Below are 24,543 nucleotides of genomic sequence, written 5' to 3' on the forward strand. Positions count from 1 at the left end.
CATATATATATATTTATTTTAAAACTGATTACATAAAGTACTATTAACATAAATTATCGTGCATTCAGCAAATTCAGTCATAGCTTTTTTTTGCACCAATTTCTTCAATTTTGCCAAAAGCAGACATCATACAGTTAAGACACCAGTAGTTTCTACAGTCAGCTGCAATTTCCAAGAGGCGAGAGTCTTCATTTGCACCTAAATGTCCCACAAGTACATAGACACACACACACACACACACACACACTGTCCTACCGCAGGCATTCATTTATTATTTCTGGACTTACAGCATGCTACTTTTGTCTCATGAAACATGGTCTTGGATTTATGAGAATCTTTAGAAAGAAATGCCATGTGCAAACTGAGATTTAATTAAATTCTAATGGCCTGTAATTCTTCAATTGTTTTTTTAGTTTCAATGTCATTCAAATGTCCATTTTACTGCCTCGTCCTTTCATCCGCTCTCATCTGAACTAACGTGGCAGGTTTTTGCTTCGCTCGTAAACAGAATAAACATCTATAAAACTGGTGAGGTTCCAAATATAAAAATATCCACACTAAAAAAAAAAAAACATTGTTGTGTAGAAGTCCATGATGGAATATACTTTTAATATAAAGAATAAAGGTTTATGAGAAAACATACATTCAATATCTGGTATGTAAAATACACCAACTTGATAAGTAACATGAAGTACACTAATGAAAATGAATGCATCACAACAGAACAGCTGTCATACTGAATTAAAGTGTTTCTGTTATTTAGTTGTCAAAAATAACAGAAACACAATACATGTCAACAGTACTATAAACCACAGCCTCCAAACCCTCTGTGTTATTTTAGATAAAAGCTGAACAGCATAACCATAACCATTAACGAGTAGATTTGTACTAAAATGCATTTGTATTGCATAACTGATGACATGGCTTGCGAGTGTAAATAAACGTAACAAACGGTGCGCGCTAAAAACTGTGGGATATTCAAATCAGACATTTTTAAATCATCAGCACTTTTATCAAAACTGACGTACAGCATATAGTTTTATTCAAATATAACACACTGAATCAGACACGACGACGCAAAGGTTTCCATCAGCATCAAATCAACTTGAAAGCTGCTGTCAGAGCAGAAGTACATATTTATTATTATTATTTATTTATTTTTTGTTTTTTTTTTTAAATTGTAACGTCACGACTCAAACTCAAATATTTGCACTGTGTATAATAAAGATCATAATGTCAGTTTTGGTACACGTTCAGCATCTCGTCTCATCAGAACTGATCTTCTCTTTCGTCGCCTGGAAATACTTCTGCTCCGAAAGCTTTTTATTACACGGGTAAAGCCTGCAACACGTCAACTTAAAGCTGAAATAATGAATAAATAATCAGTGCTGAACGTAACAGTCGAGTGGAATCTCTCCGACGGACTCCACGGTAGCTTGTGCGCTTGTAGCTTTGATGTAAATGTTTTTTTTTCGTTCGCTCCGGACGCCTCCCCGCTCACCCTGAAGACGCGTGTCCTCCTGTGAGCTGCGTCTCACTGACCTGAAGCAGATTATTACTTCGCTCTGAGACGCTGCGTCTGTCTGTCTGGGGTTGGTCGGATGGAGAAAAAGTTTAAAAGTTTGGGCTTAGCATGAAAAATAAAATAAAAAATTTAAAAAAAAGGGCTGCGTTGGTGACGTGGTGATGATGATGATTTAATTCGCCGCCTACTAAACCCACATGCAAAAGTGGACGCAAGTTGTTTTTTTATTTTTACATGAGAATTGTTTCAAAGTTGAGCCTCAACACACTCTCTCTTCTCTCTACGTGTTTTTATGTTTGTCTACAGAGGCAGTATCTGAAAAACGCAGGTCGTATTTGGCACTTTTTGTACTGAGAGGAAAAAACCGTCTCTTTGCCCCCGACTTCAACTACTCACACACATTCAGAGGTGATCTCGTTATGTACAATGTCGTCTGTTAGAACTCCTCCCACTTCTACGTCAGTCTGAGAAGAACCGGGGGGAGGTTTCGCAGATGCGTTCAGGGCCCGAGTGGGACAGCGGGACGGTAGTGTCAGGGCGGAGCATGTCAAATTATACCCTTCTCTCTCTGTCTCTCTCATCGGCAGCCTTGCTTTAACAGTCAAACACCCAAAATCTTAAGCTTATGCTCTCTCTCCCCCGTCACTCGTGAGCTCTGAGCTACTGCGACAGGAGCCAGGAGATCTGGGAGGCGCTCGGAGGAGCTGCTGGACACAGTCAGGCACCTCCCACTTCTCCTCCTACTTCAGACCAGCCCGGCGTCTTTGGCCATCTTGTAAAACGCTCCTCTTTGGGCGATGAGATTGGAGGGAGCGTCGCACTCCGCCAACTCTCCCTTATCCAACACCAGAACCCTAAAAGAGACGGAACAGTGATTAAATCCGTTCAGCTGATCCTTCAGTACTCTGCATGATATTATTATGTCTTGATGTAATAATGTGACACACGAGGACCCTTTAAAACTGTTTCTATAAGAACGTTGCACTTTGCAACCAATATGTCATTACGGTCACTTGCGCCTCTCATGGAAGGTTATTACACTTTTATAACATGCAGTAAATCGCAAATAACTTCCAGATAAGGGAAGTTCTAGGCTTTCTAGGAAATGCATTAACTCACAGGACTTCTTCTGACCTTTTTAATAGTCAAAAAAAAGTTCAGGCTGACGTTTTAACCTTTTAACCTCACATGGGGACATTATGTTTTAGGTTTGTGGCAGATTATTTTGCTTCATTTTGACCTGTTGTACTCATAAGGACACTTTTGTCTGCCATGTACCGGTAGCGAAGGGTCAATACACTTGTTTATTTATGGTTATTAACTTTTCTAGTTTGATATCCTATTGCTAATTTAACGTCACATGTGCTTGTTTGAGGATGTTGCGGTTTCACTGTTTCCAATTCTGCTTTTGCACTAAAACAAGCAGTTTATATTTTGGTCACACTCGGGACTTGTATTGTAACACACAGTGAAATAATCACTGTGTCCACATAATATTTTTCCAAAACTACTTCCAGTTCAAAGATGACACTTATTTTTTTTATACTTTTTGGGTCCTACCAATTCCAAATACCTAAAGATCTTAATCTTATATTAAAGAAAATAAGATGTATTTCAAAATAAATGCTTAGGTCTTAGGAGGTTAAGTGTATAACCAACTCTATAACAACTCCCACTTCGCGTCATACCATAATCGCAGCTTCTCTGTGTTCACCCGCACTTTGAATTATGTCCAGTGAGTTACATGAGTTTTAATCAGTCAGATGTTTAGGTCTTAAATGGTCAGGGCTTAGGTTAAACCTTAGGTTAAAGGGTTAATTCATTCAAAACATCCTGAAGACACCAGGGGTTCACCGGTGCAGTACCTGGTGTAGTCCATGATGGTGTTGAGGCGATGAGCTATCGTCAGGACGGTGCAGTCTTCAAACTGAGAGCGGATCGTGGACTGGATGAGGTTGTCCGTCTCCATGTCTACGGCTGCTGTGGCCTCGTCCAGAACCAGGATCTTGGTTTTCCTCAGCAGAGCTCTGGCCAAGCACAACAGCTGCCGCTGACCCACGCTGGAAGGAAACACAGATTTTCTTTAAACAAATGGCAATGATGGGAATAAAAAAAAAATCTTAGAAACTGTGCTGCTATGTAACTGGATTACATTTCAGATGAAGAAGGTGAAGAATAAGTCTCACCTGAGGTTCTCTCCTCCTTCGCTACATTCGTGGCTGAGTTTGTCAGGGAGGCCGGACACAAAGGTCTTGAGATGGGAGAACTCCAGAGCCCTCCAAATGTCCTCGTCAGAGTAGGCGTCGAATGGGTCCAAGTTCATCCTCAAAGTGCCGGAAAACAGGACAGGGTCCTGGAGACGGAGTCGGATCAGTGTGTCAGGTTAGTTATTTGGTTGTTTCCTTTTAGGGACTGAAGCTGAACTCCTCAGCAAACAACGTGTTTGTTTTTTTTTTTTTACCTTCTGCAGTGAACTAGTCTGTGTTCAAACAAATGAAGCCACGTGCAGCGAGGCTGTACTGACTTTAAACAAAGAGCCACATCTGTGCTTATAGGCTGAATAACCTGGATTCTGTCTAATTGACCAAATGGCATCATGAACAAATCATTGAGTATTAAATTGTTTTTAAGATGAGACACGGCAGCAAAAACACCATTTTTCACCCACTGATTAATTTTGAGTTTTTATGCTATTTTGCTTCGTTGACATGTCTTCTATCAAACCAGCTAAAAAAAAATGCACATTTATGTGTTTATTTCATACACTTTGACTGTGTGACTATACTTTGCTCCTAAATTCGCTAAAAACCAGGTTTCTAAACCAGCTCGTAGCTCTGTGGGACTCGTCTCTATATCGGCACATGAGGAACCGTTGTGAAGCTCTTTTTCTCCTGCAGAAATCTGTAGTGTCCAAATACGGTCATATCCTTTATATTGGCAACAAATTGTGAAAGTGGAAACGCTAATCGGAAGCTGAACTCGCACTCTCATTGGTTGGTGTCAATTTCTGACAATGTGATTGGTTCTAAAGGTGACACGTGACCTGATATTCTGCTGGTCTGTGTTTATCTGAGAAGGACATTTAAAAATGTCGTGAAGTCTTCTCTTAAAAGAAAGTTACAGCTCAAATTAGCAAGAAAAGTCACATGAAGGAGAAGAGAGGAGAAGTCAGACTCATCTGAGTTCATCCAGCTGTGAATTGTCTTTGGTAAAAGGAGACGAAGGTGGAGACGATCAACATTCATGTTTCACACTCGAAATTTTACTGAAAATTTAATCTTTTATTTTGATATTATATATGTTGATATGATTATATGTTATGTTTTGAAGGATTTGAGTGGATTTGGTTTGGGAACATAGTGGTTTCCTATAAAAAAAATACATGATTTTACAATGTAAAACTTAAAACTTACTCTCAAAATGAGTTTTTCTTCAGACTCTGAGCCAGAAATCTCCACTTAAGTAGCACTTACACACATTAAACTTTCCAGATTTATTCCCAACTACATCCTGCAGGTATTTACAGAGGGGACTTTTCATATATCATTCAGAGCCTGATTTATAGAACTTTTTATGTGACAAAAATAATTTTTTTTTGGACTGTTGACAGTATTTAGTGGTTTATGTAGTGATAAAAAGTAAATACTTGGGAATTTAATACGTTAACAAAACGAAACAAGAATTCTGAACATCACTTTAGTTGTTACTCAGATTTTTGTTCTTTAAATGTATGCAAATTAGCGCATGTTTAAGTAGATAAATCCTCATTTTTAAATTTTAATACAAAAAATGACTGTATTTATGTAAGTAATCACCTGGAGACGTTTCGTTAGTTATATATTAGTTATTCAGCTGTAGTGTCGTCTCCACACTGACCTGTGGGATGATGGTGATTCTGGACCGAAGCTCGTGGAGGCCGAGCTGAGCGATGTTCACTCCGTCAATGAAGATGTTTCCCTCCGCTGCCTCGATGATGCGGAACAGTCCCAGCGTTAGGGACGACTTCCCTGCACCGGTCCGGCCCACGATCCCGACCTTATGACACACGACAGCAGCAAACATCATGAGAACGTGAACCCCCGGACGTGATGAGTTTTATGAGCAGTGCAGTAGATTCAGACCTTCTCGCCCCCGTTGATGGTGATGGTGATGTCACGAACAGCCATGTCCAGATCGTGGCGGTAGCGCAGACCGAAGCCTCTCATGTCTATGCAGCCCTGAGTGGGCCAACCCGCGGGGAGGCTGGAGGACTCGTTGCTCCACTCCGCCTGGTTGTCAGAAGACACAATGCAAGGAAACTCTTGAAGTGCAATCAGGAAGAGGTACTTGAATGGTTTTCAGCAGAGACAGAATTCTATTTGCTTCGACTGCTTTAATTTTCTTTGCGGCAAAGCAAAATGCCATCAGATGTTTGTTTTTTTTTGTTCTACGTACCTCTTTCTCTGTTTCCGCGTACTCCTTCACCCTCTCCACGGCCACAATGTTGGTCTCCACATCAGAGGACATCCTCACCAGCCACGTCAGTGAAGTGGTCAACTGCACATGGAGCAACAGCAAAGAGAGGATTTAGTCTTTATTCTTATTCAAACAATAAAGTCTTCTGCTAAATATTTTATCACTTAATTGAAAAAGCCATTTATAGAACAGGTTGGGTAAAATCCTTATAGTTTACTGGCTGCTTGTCTTTTTTAAGGTGTTTCACCTGCAGGGCGTAGGAGATAGAAAGCCCCACGATGCCCGGGCTGAGGTTCTTTCTGGCTATGACGGCAAACAGAGCAGAAAACGTCACGATGCAGTTTCCTACGAACTCCAGGCGAATTGCGAGCCACCTACGAAAAACACAGATTCATAAAACTCAATAAGTTAGAGAGGATTTTTGTGGTTAAGTTAAGCGTGACAAGACAAACGTCTCTCCTCTGACCTGTTTGCTACTATGCTGGGGAAGTAGGCCTTCTGGTTGTGGTCCACCCGCTGGTCGCTCTCAGAGATGAAGCGATCCTGTTCGCCGAAGGCCCGGATGACCGAGGTGCCCAGCAGCGTTTCATTGAAGTGGGTGTAGATGGGGGAACGGCTGACTGACTCCAGACGCTTCAGCTGGCGGGATGACGCCACGTAGAACCTCTAGATAGCACAGGACATTCACGCGGTTTAAGACGTTTAGTAAAAACAAACAGAAAAGTAATAAGTACTTGTTTGTGTTTGCAATTCACCTGAACAAAGAAGTAGAGCAGACCAAGGAAAGGAATGATGAAGACCACCAGTGGCGTGGCAACAAGGATGACGATACAAGAGCCCACCACGTTGAACATGGAGCCCATGAACATCTTAATGATGCTGGGGATCAACGAGTCGATGGTGTCCATCTCCTTGGCGAAGCGGTTGACCAGGTTGCCGCTGGGGGTTCGCTCGAAGAAGGACATGGGCGAGCGCAGGACGTCGTAGAGCATGGACTGGTGGAGGTAGCGGGACGCCAGGATTCCTCCGATGGACATGGAGAGGGAGTAACCGAAGACTGCGACACCTGCAGGACGGCGGAGGAGTTTAGAGGGGAGGACGGTTAGTGTATGTGTACGTATTTCACTCTGGCATCGACACATGAGGCCTGAAATAGGAGTGTAACGATTCATCCACTACATTGATGGGTTGATTTCTATTCCTACGATCCAACTACATGGATCTGTGCTCGGCAAGTTGACCTTAAAGACGACATATAACCCAATGGATTTAGACTTTATATGGATTTATACTGTGTGTTTCTTTTTTGGCACTTTTAATGATAAAAATGTTAAACTCGATGCCAGTCTGTGACATCATCTCCATGCACCAGCAGGCAACAACACACGAAATTATCAAGCCACTATTGTGGTCCGGTGTGGGGAAACGCTTTGGTTTTTGCAAAGATGGAAATGTTTGTAGGCTATGTAAACACCTACTGTACAAAAGGTTGGTTGCACTTACTGTACTTTTATTGAAAACTGAAAAAAGAAAAGGTTGACCTCCTGTTAATTCAACCTGAATAGTCGCACTTAACTCAAATAAAATGTGAATGTATTGCCATTAATTGTTGTTTACGTGTTTCTTTACATCCATAATTAAGTTATACTTGATTCCCTTAAAAAGAAACTTCGCCTCCACTGTCCAGTGTCCAGGTATTTATTTCACAGTCGCTTTTGTTGAGTTTTTGGCTAAAAAGTCAATGAATCGATTTCAAATTGCTGAATCGGTCTAAATGATACAATATCGTCCTTGAATCGTATCTTCAGCTACGATTCATGATACGATGTTGAATTGCTGTTAAAACAAATTGCTACACCCTCACCTCATCTCGATTTTTCTTGTTTTCTTTGTGATTGGCTGATTTAAACTATACCGTTGTGTAGTTTCAGCCCAGTTGAAATCTGGGTGCTGCAGCTGATCACTTTTAAGGACTAATGATACTCTTCCTTACCCTGGGACAGGCCGAGACCACCGTACACCCCGAGTCTCATCTGTCTGTTCGGCTGAGTGCCGTTAACCACGGGGTCGTCGGTCCACAGGCTCAGCCAGTAGTTGGAGAACAGGGAGAGCAGGTGATGGGAAATCAAGAGCAGCAGGCTCACGAAGGACAGAATCACCCCGATGGCTTTCATGTAGGCCCAGAAGACGGCCAGCTTGACCTGGAGGAAGGAGAGGAATGAGCTGAATCCTTTGGTCCGATGTATGCAACCACCTACAGGCTGTTATATGCAACAAGCTTAAAGCGTCTACTGTCCATACCTGTCCGGTGCTGGCCTTGTCAGCCTCGGTCAGCTTCCCCACCTCCGGGTTCTTGGCCTTTTTATCCGGCTCCTTCTCGTCCTTGATCGTCAGGGATGATTTAGACGTGCTGCTGTTAACGGGACTCCTGCTCACACAGAAGCACAGGGGCTTAGAGATGTCACAGAGCTAGTGTACGTAAATCAGGAATTAAATGAGTCTGTTTATGATAAGTGTCATGCAAAAATCACTTATGGGCAAACGATTTGTTCTCGAGTGGCGCGTGTACGTTTGCACTGCCACGTGATTCGCAGAAATACTTTAGATACCGAAAGTAAAATGAGAATGCTTTTTCCAAGTAATTAAATTGTTTGAATATTTAATAAATTGTTTCCTCATTGTCATCATGATATGAACATTTTTAATTAGAGCCTTGTCTACATGGGCCATGTATCTTTTTGGCCAATCAGCAGGCACCATGGTTGATCAACGTCCATATGCGTTTGTTTATTCATCACCAATCTTATCATTGCAGAAATATAAGAGAATTTCTTTTATGCATTATAGGATTTCCTCACATCGTGCAAATTAACAGTTTTATTTATCACTTTTTTTCTTTTCTTTTTACCAATCACAATCATCTAAATAAATTGTGAATGAATTGACGGACGACATACCCCCCCAACACTTAACCATAAACGGTCAAAGCAAATCCATTAAGAATGGTAATGCACATATTGTCCCTGTGGAGAATGAGGAACAGTGGAACAGTAAAAAATACAGTTTTGTAGATGACAAAAGCATGAATAGACGTATGGGTACTCAGAGAAGGCAAATGCCCGTACTAGGCCTGAAGAATAAAAAATACAGAAGAATAAAGTGGAATTTCTAATGACCACGAATGACCACTAGAGGCTCCAAGAGTCAATAACCACAGACGTTAAAATGTTTTAACTTTACAATCAAAGTCCAGTTAAAACAGATACAAACTTGAGGGGAAAAAAGTCACATATTATAAGGATAAGTAGACCAAAAACCAACAACTAATGTTTCCTGCTAACCAGATACTACATCTTACTGACTCCACTGTTTACAGATCCACTCACCCTGCGAGAGCGGTCACGCTACCGTTCTCTTTTCCTTTGGTTACGCTGTTTGGTACAGACTCTAAAAGCAGGAAGGAAACATAAAGGCATAGCTGCATGAATAATCTGCATAAACCATACGTAAAAGCACTTAAAAATATGGTTTTTCATTTCCACATTAAAACCGTGAAGTTTTACAAAACACGTCTCACCGTCGTCGTCAGTTTGTTCGACTGAAGCGTAGGTTCGCTGGAACTCGGCGAAGGCTCCTTCTGTGGCCATGAGCTCCTGGTAGGATCCCACCTCTGTGATCTCTCCCTCCATCATGACCAGGATCAGGTCGGTCTGGGGCAGGTAGCTCAATCCGTGGGTCACCAGCACACGGGTCTGTGTTTAAAATCAGTAAATCTTTACACCTCAGCATTAAAGTAACTTATATCTGTATCTTAACAAATCATTTGTTAATGCTTGCTTTGTTCCTGCTTATGGGTAAAATTATTTACTACAACCGCACTTGAGATTCTGTTTGCTTTCCATGGTCTTTTCTGTTGCTATAATGTGGTTCTGATGACATAAAAACAATCTGTGGCTCAAGACATTTGTGCCATTAAACGGAATTACCCTAGTTACGTGCTTTAGATTAGTCAGGCTGGACTCTGAGGTTACACACACCTTGTCTTTGAGCAGTCCCTGAGGGCCGATGACTTGATCAAAGATGTGTTTTCCCACATGAGCGTCTACGGCGGACAGCGGGTCGTCCAGCAGATAGACAGCACGGTCGCAGTAGACGGCTCTGGCCAGGCTCACCCTCTGCTTCTGACCTCCGGACAGATTCACTCCCTGTAGGAAAACAGAACGATGAACAAGGAAAAAACAAAGTCTGTTGTCTCTGAGGATGTTTATACAAGATTTAAAACTGCTTAAAGGAGAATCTAACAAAGCAAACAATTGCTAAGTAACCAAAGGTTGCAGCAACAACATACTGGCTGCATGTACTTGTAGCATGACGTTATAGGGCTCATGAGGCCACATGATCATGCAATGCATTGTGGGTCACAAGCGCCGTTTTTAGGGTCAAAGATTGTTTGTTCACATTGTTATTCCATTCACAAATCTGCCACTTTAACCCCAATATATTGGCTGGCAAATGTATCGCGCCGATATTTGCGTTTTTTACTAGTATTGGTATCAGTCAATATGCGAATGCGCTCGACAGTACATATATATGTTTTTTTCCTGGCACAATTTATAGTCAGATGCATCCACAAGCGGCCCTGTGCTTGTGGACACGCTGCATATGCTGCGGACCCGTGCAGCCCATACATTGCCCCTCCCCCATTAGCAGCGTGCATGTTTGTGTTCTACCTCTTTATACCTGTTTATTTTGTATGTGTACGAGCACTAAATATTCTTTGAATTCAATAAAGGTTTTTGGTTAAATTGAGACTTGTATCATTTGTTATCACTGTGTGATTTTCATCAGGTAAATGGCGGGAGAAAAAGCAGTATCGGTAAAAAAACAGTGTTGGTGTAGGCAATAAAAAATCCATATCGGTCGATCTCTAGTCTGACCCGGAGAGAAGAGCGTCTCCTTTAGACTGGTGCTAGCATTTTATATCGCTAACATTAATTGTGGCTTTTGTCCTCTATTACGTCACCGTTTCGAGACCTATTGTGTTTCGAGTTTTGTACCATTTGCTGAATATCTTAGACATGAATATGTATTCAAAAAATTAAAAATAACAGACAGCTTGTCAATAATCAAAAATGTCAAAATAAATGTTGATCATCTGTACAATAACTCCTTCTCCTCGTACCTTCTCTCCGATCTCGGTCTCCTCTCCAGCAGGAAGGATCTCCAGGTCAGGCTCAAGGGCACAGGCCTCCACCACGCGCCGATACCAGGTCTGTCTTATCTCCTGACCGAACATTATGTTCTCCTTCAGCGTGGAGTTCTGGATCCAGGCCTGCTGGGGGACGTAGGCCACGGAACCCTGAGGGAAGCAAACAAGACACGTTGAATCGTGTGGCCTCGACACATTGTCCAGAGTTCTTATGTTACTGATGCTAGGTTAGACAAACAAAAGCATCGCCACAAAAAAAGATTGAAAACTTAAAAAATGACTAGTGCTTTCATTTTCTTTAAGTCTCAGTGCTTAAGTTTCTGGTTGGTTTTCAGCTAAATAAAGGGTAAATGGTAGTAGAGGAACAGTCTTCCAGGACCTGGGCTGCATGGAGACTAAAAGATCTCATAGTGCCAATTTAAACACAAGCAGACGCAGAGGTTTTTATGTAAAATAACAAGAGGAGTCACCTTGACGGCCACAGTTCCTTCGAGTTTGTCCATCTCTCCGAGAAGGGCAGAGAGCAGCGAGGACTTTCCTGAGCCCACATGTCCCACGACGGCCACCAGAGAGCCTTCTGGGATCAACACATTCAACCTGCAAACACAAAGAGATTCGACGCAGGTCACTTTAAGAGATGTTCGGGGTTTATTGCTTAACCTATTTATGGGAATACACTCAAGTTTCCAGATGACAAACCTCTTGAGTGTCGGTGATTCAGATCTGGACCAGCTGAAAACACCATCCACTATGGAAATACTGTATGGGGCTGAGAGGAAGTAAAGAAAAAAAAAAGAGAGATGTATTAATAAAGTGTATGTGTAATATCAGTGTTTGTATCTGGAATAAACTGGGAAACTTACATCCTGCTACTGCTTTGTGGTCAACACTGTCCTCCTGCAGCTCTTCGTGTGAGAGAAAAACTCTGAGTCTCTTCATGGACACACTGGCCTGAAGACAGACAAGGATCAGAAGTTAGAGGCAATCTAGGGTGGAGACCGATTTAGTAATCATAGTTCAAAAAGTCAAGTTCTGCTTGTGTAAGAATTTGACCACGTTTCTCCTACTTTAGTCATCTTTCTGATTAATCTGCTGACCACCAATTAACAGGCCCCTATCCTTTAACACAGAGGTCTTCAACATTTTTCACCCCCAAACTGACTGATTAAATAGGGTCCCCCTACCTACTACATGTATTTTATAGCGGAGTGCTATTTATAAATATGCATTATTATTATCATCATCATTTTGCATTCGGTATTAAGCAACAGGTTCAAATATGTGCAACAGTAGGGTGCTGGTAACATCTTCTGCCTCCATTTATCCCTTTACTAAAATATGTTGCATTCACGTGAATGTGTATTTAAAGAAATTTAAAGTTGTGGGAGGAAATAAAAAAAAAATCTATATATACATATATAAAAAATGTCAAATCAACCAAAGATTTTGCGACCCCCCCCTCCCTGCAGTACCGCTGTTGATCCCCTAGGGGTCGCAGACCCCCTGTATAAGACCTGCTTAAAAATGACCAGATCCTTCTTACTATTACTGTTGCTGGGTTAGACAGGTCTGTTCCCAAAGAAAAGTGCTGCATTTTGCACTGGGAAAAGCCCTGGGAACGTAACGTGACATAGCACGAGTTATTATTACTCATATCTCTTCCACTGTTGCTCAGTATGAGTGTTTTCATTTCCTTTTATGACCCACGTCAAACACCAGGCTCCTGATTAAATGGAAATCAACCAGGTAATACTATCTTGTTCTGGTGAAACAATCGAGACAACGGCACTGAACCTGACAAAGGCAGGGACACCCACCTGGACCATGCTACTGATGACCATTGGCAACATGTTGAGGGGAAAACGAAGGATGTTGAAGAGGGCCAGAGACACGAAGGCCTTCTGGGCATCGAGCACATTGTGCTCGTTGGACAGCACGTACACAGTGAAAGTGGAGAGGGCGACCTGCACCGTGAGACCAGGAGAGAGAAGAGAATTAACTCTTCATCATGCACAGTAAAAGAAAAAAGTCTGATTGATAGACGTCGGGGCGTGTCTTCTGTGCAGGACTCACCAGGAAAGGTGCACAGACCCAGGTAAAGGTAGATATTGCACCCAGGTAAGCGGCTTTCTTCAGGACCTTCAGCTCACTCTCGCGTATTTGTGACACTTTGTCCTTGAAGGCCAGCTCCCAGGCATACAGCTTTAGCACCTTGATGCCGTTCAGCATCTCATTCATGAGCTTAATGCGATTGTCCTTGCTCTTCATCTGAGCTACCTGCAGCAAAACAAGCACAAAACGTCTCATGAAGCAAGTCCGTGGAACGACTTGGGAAGATTTTTATGGATGTAAGAGAGAGGAATGGGACAGCGTGTGTCTACAGTAAAACTTCACCTGGTAGGTTTTGGTTTTCATGGCAATAACAGCATTAACAGGGACCATCAGAACCATCACAGCAACTCCCGCCAGCACAGACGGCCCCAGGTTCTGGACAGGAACAAAGAAAAGAAGAATTGGTTTTAATGAACATTGCTACTAACATAGAGAGTTAATCAAGAATAACGGTTAGTGGAAGCAAAAATAAGCAAAGTTAAATTAAGATACAGTGAGTTAAACAGTATAAAGTTAAACTAAGCTAGATTAAGTTAAAATAGGATGATTTAAGTTTAAATAAGCACAGCTAAGCTAAGTTAGGCTAAATTTAAATAGGCTAAGTTACGTTAAAAAAGTAATGTTAAATTCAGATATAATAAGTCAAGCTAAACTAAGCAAAGTTAAATTAAGCTAAAATAAGTTAAATAAGGATAACTTGAGTTTTAATAAGCAATGCTAAACTAAGTTAAGCTAAATTAAATTAAAAATAGGCTAAGTTGCAGTAAATAAGTGAATCTTAACTAAGCAAAGTTCAGTAAATCAAAGTTATGTTAAAGCTAATATATATTAAGCTAAACTAAGTAAAGATAAATTAAGCTAAAATTAGTTAAAATAGGATAAGTTAAGTTTAAATAAGTAAAGCTAAGCTATGAAATGTTAAGGGAAGATAAACTAGTTGAGTTAAACCAGGTTAAGCTCAAGTAGGTTAAAATACAAAGCTAAGCTAAACAAAGCTACGTTACTAAACTATGCAAAACTAAGCTAAGTTCATGTCAAATCACCACAACTATCTTTGAACTGGCAAGGCAGCACAGAGCAAACGCAGTCTGTCGTACTTACCTGCCAAAGAAAGTAGAGGGCCAGCACCACCTGCAGAGGAGCCGACCAGACCATGTTGATGTAAGTGATGAGATCCATGAAGCGCTGAGCATCCACTGACATCAGGTTGACGATCTCTCCCACTGTAGAGGTGCGTCGCGCTGCGCTGGTAATGACCAAAGCCTGAAAGAACAGACCCAGGAAAAAAAAAATGTCCAAATGTAAGACCAGCGGAAACAGCTGAGAGAATAATAAACAACTTCAAATCATTGTCAGCACTCTTTATGATAGAGAGTTGGTAATAATACTCATCAGCCTTGGTACTTTTATGTTCTTTCTACGGACTTTACCACTAGTTCAGCCGTACCTTTCTGTACACAGCTCCGATGATGGCGGTGCGCAGACGCATGCCTGAGACGAAGCAGACGTGAAAGTACCTCTGGAGGATCAGCGATTGCACGCAGGTACATACGAAGAGCAGGAAGGTGTAGAAGAAGCCCTGCCAGGAGGGGGCGCTGGAGTCATTGACGAATCGGATAAGCAGCCTGCACAAGAGAAGAAGAAGAAGGAGGCGGGAAGAAATTCAACACGTTTACTCAAAGACTCATAATCGTAATTAAATGTCCAACAAATTGCTTCCATATCAATTCTGGAATAAATCACTCACACTCATATTTATTCTTGCGCTAAAAGCATTAGCTGGGATTTAATTGATTTTTTTTCTCCGTAATTTAATTAATTTGTAACTGCATCTGCATGTGTGTTTTATTTTTATTATATTGTTTTTTTGATTAACTTTGACTTGTGTGCAACAGAAATAAAGATAATGAGAGATAATATTATTAAACCTACTATCGTATTATTTACATTTGATCCACTTTACCTAGGTTTTATGGGAGGCATATATATATATATAGACGATTTAATCTCATTAAATTCAAAATAAATGAATAAATGCTTGTAGACATTTTCCTCCTATTAAGGCATCTATATTTTCTTGAGAACAAAAAGAGCTTTTCTCACCGGAGGATCTCCGGCCCAACGAACATCAGGACGTCCTGGATGAATTTATAGAGACAGGAGATGAGGAAGTAGGGTCCGAAGGTCAGGCACAGCGCCCACAACAGGGACGGTTCTTTTGTTTTCTTGGGGGCTTTTACAATCAAGATTTCAGACTCCTCCACTGCTCTGACTTCTTTGCCGTCGCCCTGGGGAACCCGCTTCGGCGAGTACAACATGTTCTGTTCTGTCCTGTTGAGAAAGAAGGTTAAATATTTCATGAATATGAAATGGTTTGTTTAGTCTAGAGGGTGGACCTGGAGATTTAAGGTGTGGATGTTGCAAGCTGGTTAAAGCTGCTAACTAAACCACATGTAACCAAGACAAGAGAGAAAGAAAGAGGAGCAGAAGTTTCATTAAGTTGTATTTATCTTCCTCACTTTTTGACCTTCTGACACTCATTGTTCCAGCGTCGCACCAGCTGTGGGACCACTCGGTGTGAGCGGTCCTCAGCGTTCAGAGACCACAGGTCCTTCTCCTCCAGTGGGCGCTTGTAGCCCGTCACCATCATCCTGGGAGAGAAAATAGGATGGTATGGTCACTGGACGGCCTGTCAGACTGTGTCACTGTAGAAGCTCCAGGGCTGTGAGCAGCTCAACATTAGAGCAGAGTTTTGGTCTACTCCTATAAAAGACCGATCTCTGAAGGGCACAGGCTTTTGTCCATTTTCTTCAATCAAACAAATAAAATGCGTTGTTACACGATCGTTAATCGGAGCATATACGTGAATTAGCCCTACGTCATGTTCGGGAAATCACACCAGGGAATCTTGATGTGTACTGTGCACGACTGTGTTTATATACAACTTGTATAGCTATACCCCACACTTTTTTATTGATCATGGCAGCGCACTGGCAAGACCGTGAGATCTGCAAACTTTTCTACATCCGAGGAGAAGAGGAGATTGGGTGCACTAAATGTGCAATGAGCACGCCAAAGGCAGGTCGACCCGGGTCTGAAATTTTTTTTTTTTATGTGAAAGGGGTAAAATTAAAGCCTCAACCTCCTGTTACAGTCAGACTTCAGAGATCTTGACTGTCTTGGCTGAAGTGGTAGCTTTAAATTCTCGATATAGGCTACACATCTTTCACAAACAGGATGCTGTAACATTGGCAGAACAACTATGTACTTGACAATGTCAATGAAATGCATTCTGGGATACCGGGCTGCCCCAAGTCCAAACATGTTACTTGCTGATGCATCATTGATAAAAGCGGGCAGAGCAGTAGCACGTCCAGGAATGTGTGAAATGTGTACCTTGAATTCGTTATCATCATTTTCACATTACATTTTTCATAACTACGTGTTGAAAATCCAGGGATCACTAGTGTTTCTTGATAGTGATGACACAGCTAACACAGTTCAGAGTACACTTCTCTATGTCCTGTATCAGATCCAGCATCTCATTAGAATTTATTTGCCTCACAGGTACATGAAAGAGCAGCACAGCCTTGTAGGTGCATGTGCGGGTGGGTAGGACCAGGTTGGCCACCTATCACGTTGCCCTTAGACTCCCTTTTGTCAAAAGAAGAAACCTGCATAACAACATTCCAGGTTATTCTTTTGTATACAGAAAAATCACATTTCGGTTCAGGTGCTTGATCTGTCTCTTTTAATTGTGTAAGGGCAACATTACACAACAGGGACAGTATATATCCAATATCACAAGCTTCAGCTCCTTATTCTTGAGACAGGCACTTTTCCAGCAGAGCAGTGTTTTAATACCATACTCTAAACTAAAATGAAAATAGATTATGTTGACAAGGGTTTAAAATCAACGTCAACATCTCTTCAGTGCAAAATTCCAAAAATCTATCACAACTTAAACACGTGTACATTGTTGCAGTGTCTGTCGTCACCATCGCGTCACGCTCCACACAGTGACCTAGATAAGAACGAGAAGAAAAAGGCTGGAGTGCAAACGAGGTCAGTGTTTGTGCGTCCGTGCTGCGCCGTGGCCTGACATGCACTTACCCAGAAATGTAACCACACGTTGAGGAAAGGCAGACCATAACAGCTGTGACTGAAATTCATTTCCTTGTTCACTTCTCTCAGTGGCCACACAAGCAAACCTCCATCCACAGCATCAAAGTCAGTACGGATCAATGCCAATACACAATATTACAAGTATAAATATTTCATAGGGAGGTCGCGTGGCGCAAGCTAATCAATTTGAGGAATTATTCGATGAGCAATTTAACCATCATTTAGTTCAGTTTCAATTTATACAAAACAACTAACTCTAAATTGCAAAATTTACAACCTAACATATAATATTAGTTATTATTTTTTTAAGTCCTTTGTAGTTAGGACACATTCTCCTAGCTTCATATAAATGTAATCTCTTCCTTGTCTTTCTGACAACAACGACTTTGATGAAAAAACACCGGCTTAGATGATGCCTTCGCGATAACTCATCAAATTTGAGACTTGTGATAACATAGCGTTTTATGTTGCAGGTTAACTCGGAGGAGAAAAAATAAATGTGGTGTATGGTCGCCCTTTGCTGAACATTAAAATATGTGCAGCAGCTATTTCTTATTCGGGAAGCAGTAATTTCCGAGCTTGACGACTCGGAGCTCATTTTTTTCCCCAAGTTGTCTTGAATGCAGCATCCATGCTTTCCAAGAACCAGCCGCACCCTACTCCTGATTGGTTAGTGACGTTTGGAGAGGGAAAGCTGGCTTAATCTCATTCCACCGGTAGACGAACTCAATTGACTTCTCGAACCAGACGATATCCCACACAAGTTTTTTTTATTTTTTCAAATCGAGATCAAATACCAGATGCCGGAGATCTGTCACGGAGCCAGGATACTTTAAACCCTGATAGCCAAACCAGTATGAACAGGCTTTAAGCTATGCATCTGTGCAGACCTTTTGTTTAAATAAAATAATTAGATGTTTCATAACATCTAAAATAGAGCTGACAAAACTGAAAGTAAAGAGTTTTAAGTCTCTCGTGCTTGTATCTTTATCGAGATCACATCAACACCACTGGGATAAAGGCTGACTTTTTACCTGGTGATCCACCAGAAGGTCATTCTGGAGAGGAAAGAAGCTCCGGGCTCAGGGCAGGGATTCTGCAGACAAAATGTTTACAGTTAAACCCAAAAAGACTGTTTTCACCTGCTGAGAAAGACATAAGGTCCGATTAGTTTATTAGTCGTGTGGCTGATTAAAGAACAAGAAATCACTGTTCAGGGCACGTGAGGCAAAGATGAGGCGTGAGGTTAAGGGAACAAGTGCGGTATTTCTTGCTTTAGTATCTCAGTGATTTGACTCGCTGGCCAACACACGAGCAGCTGGAACAGCAGGATGAGGTTACTATAAAAGGTTTGTGGCATAAGCCCCTAGTTAAAGTAGATCAGATCCCAACTCACCCTCCTTCTGAGTTTTATCTCAGTCACATCTGAACACATAGACAAAGACACACCTTTTTATACTTATTAACCAATATCATCTACGGATAAGTTTATGGTTTTATACCTTCAACAAGGGGAGGTTTTGCAGAGGGGTCGCAAAATCTTTGGTTGATTAGACATTTTTATATATATATATATATATATATTTTTTTTTAATTTCCCCCCACAAATTTAAAATACACATTAACATGAATCCAACATATTGTAGTAAAGGGATAAATGGAGGCAGAAGATGTTACAATTCAGTGATATAGAAGCTGTACAGTAGGCCCCGCCCCTATTGCGGCTGAGCCAATCACAAGGCTGCGTATCACACGCCGACTCTGTCAGGTGGTTCCCCGCAATTGGTCGAGAGCCTGTTCATTCCCCAGGTGAAATCCCAGAAGCACGCTGCAATGTTATCAGAAGAGAAGCCAACAGTGCAGCTCGCTCCCATCAGCCAATTACAGAGGCCAAAATAGATCAAATTATTTCATATGTAAACACGTATAGTAGGTAGGGGCTCCCTAATTAATCTCTCATCAGTTTGGGGGTCCTTGGTCTGATTTATACGTTTTATTGCAAAAGGGAAAAGTCTCCATCCCTGAATATCTTGTAAATTAGCATTTTGACTTAATCCAGCTCAAATTGTGTGTGAAAGACAAAGAGATCCTGTGTGTGTGTGTGTGTGTGTGTGTGTGTGTGGGCCTACATTGAGTGAATGCATGCAGTCAATTGTTGTTTCGAAACAATAGCTCACCATTGACATGCTGTTTCAGAACCATGAATGGTGCCGTGTTGTGAGTGTATTGGGTGCTTTCGTCAACAGAGACAAAGACTGATTATAACTCGAACCCTCTTCCTACTAATGAATGGACAACACTGTGGCCTTTTTTTTTGTGCCACTCCATTACGTCCGATTGCAAGTCACCGTTTTGTGTTGTGACCATTTTGAAGCACTCCTGGTCTTCAAGGATAAAGTGGTCACAAGCAGCCTGAACCACCACCAAGTAGGGGGCCTCTGTGTGGAAGGTGCTAGTATCTGGTAATCTCACCGTATCTTTAACAGCCTGGGAGAAGAGAGGCAGCTGGTCGGTCAGGCAGGACAGGATAGTAGCAACTAGCAGCAGAGCGTAGTAGATGTAGAAGGTGGTGTACCTCCACACAGATACTGATGATGGCTAAAATGAGACAAAAACAACTTTAGAAGTGGTTAATTCTTGTCCTTTTTCTATTTTCATACTGTAATTAACATCAAACCAGACCAAAAACTAATTTTGCTCAAGTCTGACCTGGTCCAGGGCCTGGAGGATCTTCGACCTGAAGGTGACGGTGGCGCACAGCAGCGCCAGGAGCCAGTAGAGGAGCATGACTCCCGACGACTGAACCCCTTTCATCCGTTCATACTGGATTAGCAGGGTGGCCAGCAGCTGGAGCAGAAAAACACGGCCTCACACTTACACATTACACTTTATGTTCTGTTCATTACTTGGTGCTTACGGGCGAAATAAAACTATACGAACATTGAAACAACACTCAGTTTACTTGGAAAATAAGAACAATAAACCTTAAAATTAAACCCCTAAAGCCCCACAGTTTAAAGAATGGGTAAATATGATGATGAAGACCACTTCGTATGAATGTATGCTTCATAAGTTGAATAACAGGGATGGTACCACAGCTCCAGATGATTTAATTCCTCTCTAGTATTTTATTTTATTGTTATTTGATTTTTCTTTCCACGAACTTCCATATCTTGTAGTATTATTTTATGTATAAAATAAGTAAGTAAGTAAGTAATAAAATAAGTTTAATTAAAAACTTAAGAACTTAAAACATCTTAGCTCTGCTGTGCTCCACAGAGACGTGACGATGAAAGATAAACTCTCACCATGGTGAGGCCCAGCAGGGTGGGACTGACGAAGAGGGCGGGTGCTGGGACTCTGCTGCCGTGAGAGATTTCCCAGAAAGAATAAAATACATCTGACCAGCAGATAATCCAAAGTAGGAACCCGACAGCCTGTGGAGAAAAGAAGAACTCATTCAAGATCACAGTGGACGTGAAAGCTTGAACTTTTCGTAACACGTTACGACACCTTCCCCTACTTCACAAAGGCAGAGAGATTGACTGATATTATGTTTAACCACTAGTCAAATGATCTCGGTCGGAGGCAATATTGCTTTAGGAAAATTAGTTCTAAACGCACCTTAGTAAAATCAAATATTTCAAGTGTACGAGAGCTCACTCTTTCTTTGCTGTTGGGTGAAACAACTGCAGCTCACAGTAAAACCGAGGTTAGAAATTAAATGAATGATTATGATAGCGGGAGATCTTTTAAGTAGTTTTTAAATGAGCCACTGGGGATTTAGGTGTGTTGTTCTGAGAAATGCTCCATCGCACTGTTATCAGGGGAATTTGGAGGCCAGGGCAACACCTTGAGCTCCTTGTTACTTTCCTGAGCCGTGCGTGCGTTAGTCTGACACACCTGCAGTGTTTTTCCAGGGAGATGGCAAACGACACAAATTACACAAAGTATTGCTAGTTCCTCCACTAGCTCGTCTTCCTGCCTGGAGCCTGACATCCTGTGCCCTCTGTAATGGCATAGATGTCACTTATTTATCCATTTCTATCAATTTTATCCACTATTCATCTCATATTCTGCAATGCAGCACTTATATGTATCTTTATCATGTATCATGTCTGCTGCATGTATGCATTTATACAGCTTTTTTAAGCTATCTCTCTACCCAAAGCTGATCTGTCCTCCCATATGAGCTATGTTAAGGTCTCTTCCTATTTAATGAATGACTTGGTGCTCGGTCCGGGAGTTTGTGCAGCGTCTTAATGGTCGACAGTGAAGGCTCTTGTGTTTGTTCTCTTATATTTGTTTTACTATTTCTGGCTATCATATATGACAGAACAATACAGAGGTCAACCACGAGCTTCCTGTTTATAACGTGCACTCTTATCTCCGTATTTAACCGATGAAAAGTCAGCGAATCAACCGCGGTTTCCTCATTTAATGGTTAAACTGTCCATCATACAAACCACTTCATTTCTTGTACACCCGCTAGATTCTTATCCACCTGTATGAAAGCCGTATCAGATTCCAATAAGATAAGATATAAGGAAGAAGGTCAACGAACATGGAGCGCAAAAATTACAAAATTGACCTAAGCTGACACTGAAATATAGATAACAACGTGACTCACGGTTTTAGCTTTGTTAAGGTGACTCATACATATGTAGCCATGGTCGTGGCTACGGAGGTAGATGATGTAGAGTGGAGCGCATATCCAGAGGTAGAGGCATGGCAGCCACACTAGCACAGTGTTCTGGAAACACTGGGTGAGGTCGGGGTTATCTGTGTGCCATGTACGGTTCCAGTCCTGGCAGAGAAAACAAGAAAGAAGACTGATATATTGGGCTGAGAATGCATGTGAGTGACTAAATGCAGGATGAATATTAGCGCATTCTTCGCATTCCTGACATTTGTGACGTACACTGATCAGGCGTAAGATTATGACCATCTTTCTAATATTGCGTAGATCTCCCTTGTGCGTGCAACTTCCTATTCAACAGAAGAGGCATGGGGGGTCTTTGGGTCCTAAGGGTTGAGGGGACTCTGAGAATTATCCCACAGATACTTGATCAGTCTGGGATGTAGGGAAATTGGATCCTAGGTGGATGGCACATGTCTAAGTAACCTCCATGTGATTGAATACCAGGTCAAAAAGTTTCCCAGCAGAACTAGAAACAGTGAACAGTTCTTCACACATTCATATCATCCAGGCTGGACTAGAGCAACTCCCTCTACTCCGGTATCGCCCTGACCACCCTCTCCCGTCTCCAACTAGTCCAAAACGCAGCCGCCCGGTTATTAACAAGGTCTAAGAAGCAAGACCACGTAACTCCCGTTCTTGCATCATTACACTGGCTCCCCATTCATTTCAGGATACACTTCAAAATTCTTCTGATTGGTTATAAATCTCTCCATGGCCTCGCCAGCTTCTTGTATCTCTGAGCTTCTCAGCCCTTACACCACCACCAGAGCCCTCAGATCCCTCAGACCGTGGTATGTTTGCTGTGACACATTCAGGTACCAGGAGCTATTAGGAGCTCTGACTCTGTTGAGGCTTTTAAGAAGAACTTTAAGACCCATCTTTTTTCCTTTTAAATGCATTTGATCTAATTAGAAGCTATAAAAAACAAAGATTGTATTGTCACAAGAGGATCAATGTCATTTACTTCTCCTGTCAGTGGTTTTAATCTCGTGATCGGTGTGTGATTGTGTATGTGTACGCTGCAGGTACAGATTCAGTTTTATATAAATAAAAAAAAAGACAATAATATTTAACAGTTATACAACCTCTAGCTGCACCCACTACTATCCTGGCACAAAACAATGACATGAGAAAACATATTAAGTAACCTTTTGATGTAATAATCAGTTTTGGCCACCTGGGGCATGAGAAAGCCATGTTTAATTGGACAAACTACACGTGCCAGATACGTGTCCTACTAGTTCAGCCTGCAACGACACATACATGACATGACTTTCTCACATCTCGAAGAGGAGGAGGAGAGGAGCAATCATGTCAGCATATGTTCAAATCTACAGTGTTAACACAGAGACATTAAAAGGCCAAATTCTGTCTAAATAGCGGATGAATTAAATTTACTGCAGCAGCATTTACACACGCAGGACTCAAATATGATTTTAGAATCCACCACATACTCATACACATATTATTATCATTATTACTGTTTACTTGAGTACATTTCCTAACATAATCAGCAATAATGCTGAAAGCAGAGTCCGGGTTCACCAGGTGTGATGATGTATGTATGGTGGTTATTGCCTGCAGAGCTGATGCACATTCAACACTTTATTTAACACAAAATCAAAGACACCACAGTGAAGTTGGTGTTATTACAACATAAAGCTTTAAAATGCACTAAATCATCCGGCTTCTTCCTCACATGGTTTCCTGAGCAGAGCCCGGTGTCGTTTAATGTCTCAGCGGGGGACCGTAACTCACCGGGGCTAACTAACCTCTATTAGCATGGGGACGACTTTTAAAAAAATAAGAATAATAATAATAAAACAAAGAAATACGCAGAAGCCGGGCCGGGAACACTTACCCAAAACGGGTCGGACCTGTTCACACTGCAGAACTTATCAAACCCCATTCGCTGCCAAACTAAATTTAAGTCCAGTCGGAGTGTTTGTTTTAGCTCAGCTGTTGTTTTGTAACCGGAATGCTGCTCGCCGTTCTTTCTTCTTCGGGTGATTTTAAGGCGGCTGCAAAACGGTCAGACGCATTACCGCCACCTCCTGACGTAGAGGGTGAATTACGTGAGCTACAATACAAAATAATACAAAAAAAAAAGCTAAAGTTGAATATAAGTAAGAAATTATCTACTTCCTAACAATATACAAAACATGTTATAATCTCAGAGGGGATTTAAACTTTAAAAATCGCTGTTTTTGCACAAAAGTATCTGCATATTCATTTGTGGGGTGATTTTGCGGAGTGCGCTGTGTGAGGAAATCAGGCAAAATGTTACAAAATTTGGGAAGATGTACAAAGAGATGATCTTCACAAGGTATAGGGATGTATGTAAAGCACTTTAAATATTATTGTAGAAGTAACTACGGATATACTATATGATGTGAATCTCCCGTTCTACCACAT

At 41.5% G+C, this 24,543-nt stretch overlaps 1 protein-coding gene across 1 annotated transcript; it reads right to left on the bottom strand.

Annotated features, from left to right (window-relative positions):
* Nucleotides 1–577: 577 nt before the first annotated feature.
* Nucleotides 578–24,116, bottom strand: abcc1 (ATP-binding cassette, sub-family C (CFTR/MRP), member 1). The gene is made up of 31 exons (XM_047570975.1): nt 23,990–24,116; nt 22,057–22,233; nt 20,735–20,863; nt 20,136–20,273; nt 19,899–20,024; nt 18,461–18,522; nt 15,821–15,952; nt 15,405–15,632; nt 14,749–14,926; nt 14,403–14,564; nt 13,584–13,676; nt 13,263–13,466; nt 13,007–13,153; nt 12,053–12,140; nt 11,889–11,958; nt 11,660–11,786; nt 11,163–11,339; nt 10,018–10,185; nt 9,558–9,732; nt 9,367–9,427; nt 8,282–8,408; nt 7,974–8,181; nt 6,736–7,046; nt 6,447–6,646; nt 6,228–6,354; nt 5,960–6,061; nt 5,647–5,793; nt 5,402–5,560; nt 3,712–3,878; nt 3,391–3,585; nt 578–2,379 (listed from the first exon to the last, which is right to left on the bottom strand). The coding sequence occupies exons 1-31, from the start codon at nt 24,035–24,037 to the stop codon at nt 2,271–2,273; spliced, it is 4,542 nt and encodes a 1,513-aa protein (XP_047426931.1). The 5' UTR covers nt 24,038–24,116; the 3' UTR covers nt 578–2,270.
* Nucleotides 24,117–24,543: the final 427 nt, after the last annotated feature.

Source organism: Mugil cephalus, chromosome 20 (assembly GCF_022458985.1).
Source record: "Mugil cephalus isolate CIBA_MC_2020 chromosome 20, CIBA_Mcephalus_1.1, whole genome shotgun sequence".
In the NCBI taxonomy this organism is placed as follows: domain Eukaryota; kingdom Metazoa; phylum Chordata; class Actinopteri; order Mugiliformes; family Mugilidae; genus Mugil; species Mugil cephalus.

What these genes read in the sequence shown, in the direction of transcription:
- abcc1 (XM_047570975.1), bottom strand. Translation starts at nt 24,037, where the DNA reads ATGGGGTTTGATAAGTTCTGCAGTGTGAACAGGTCCGACCCGTTTTGG. An exon ending in GAGTGTCAGAAGGTCAAAAA is followed by an intron (nt 15,633 to 15,820) that starts GTGAGGAAGATA and finishes CTTTCTCAACAG; the next exon opens with GACAGAACAGAACATGTTGT. An exon ending in TGAAAACCAAAACCTACCAG is followed by an intron (nt 13,467 to 13,583) that starts GTGAAGTTTTAC and finishes GTTTTGCTGCAG; the next exon opens with GTAGCTCAGATGAAGAGCAA.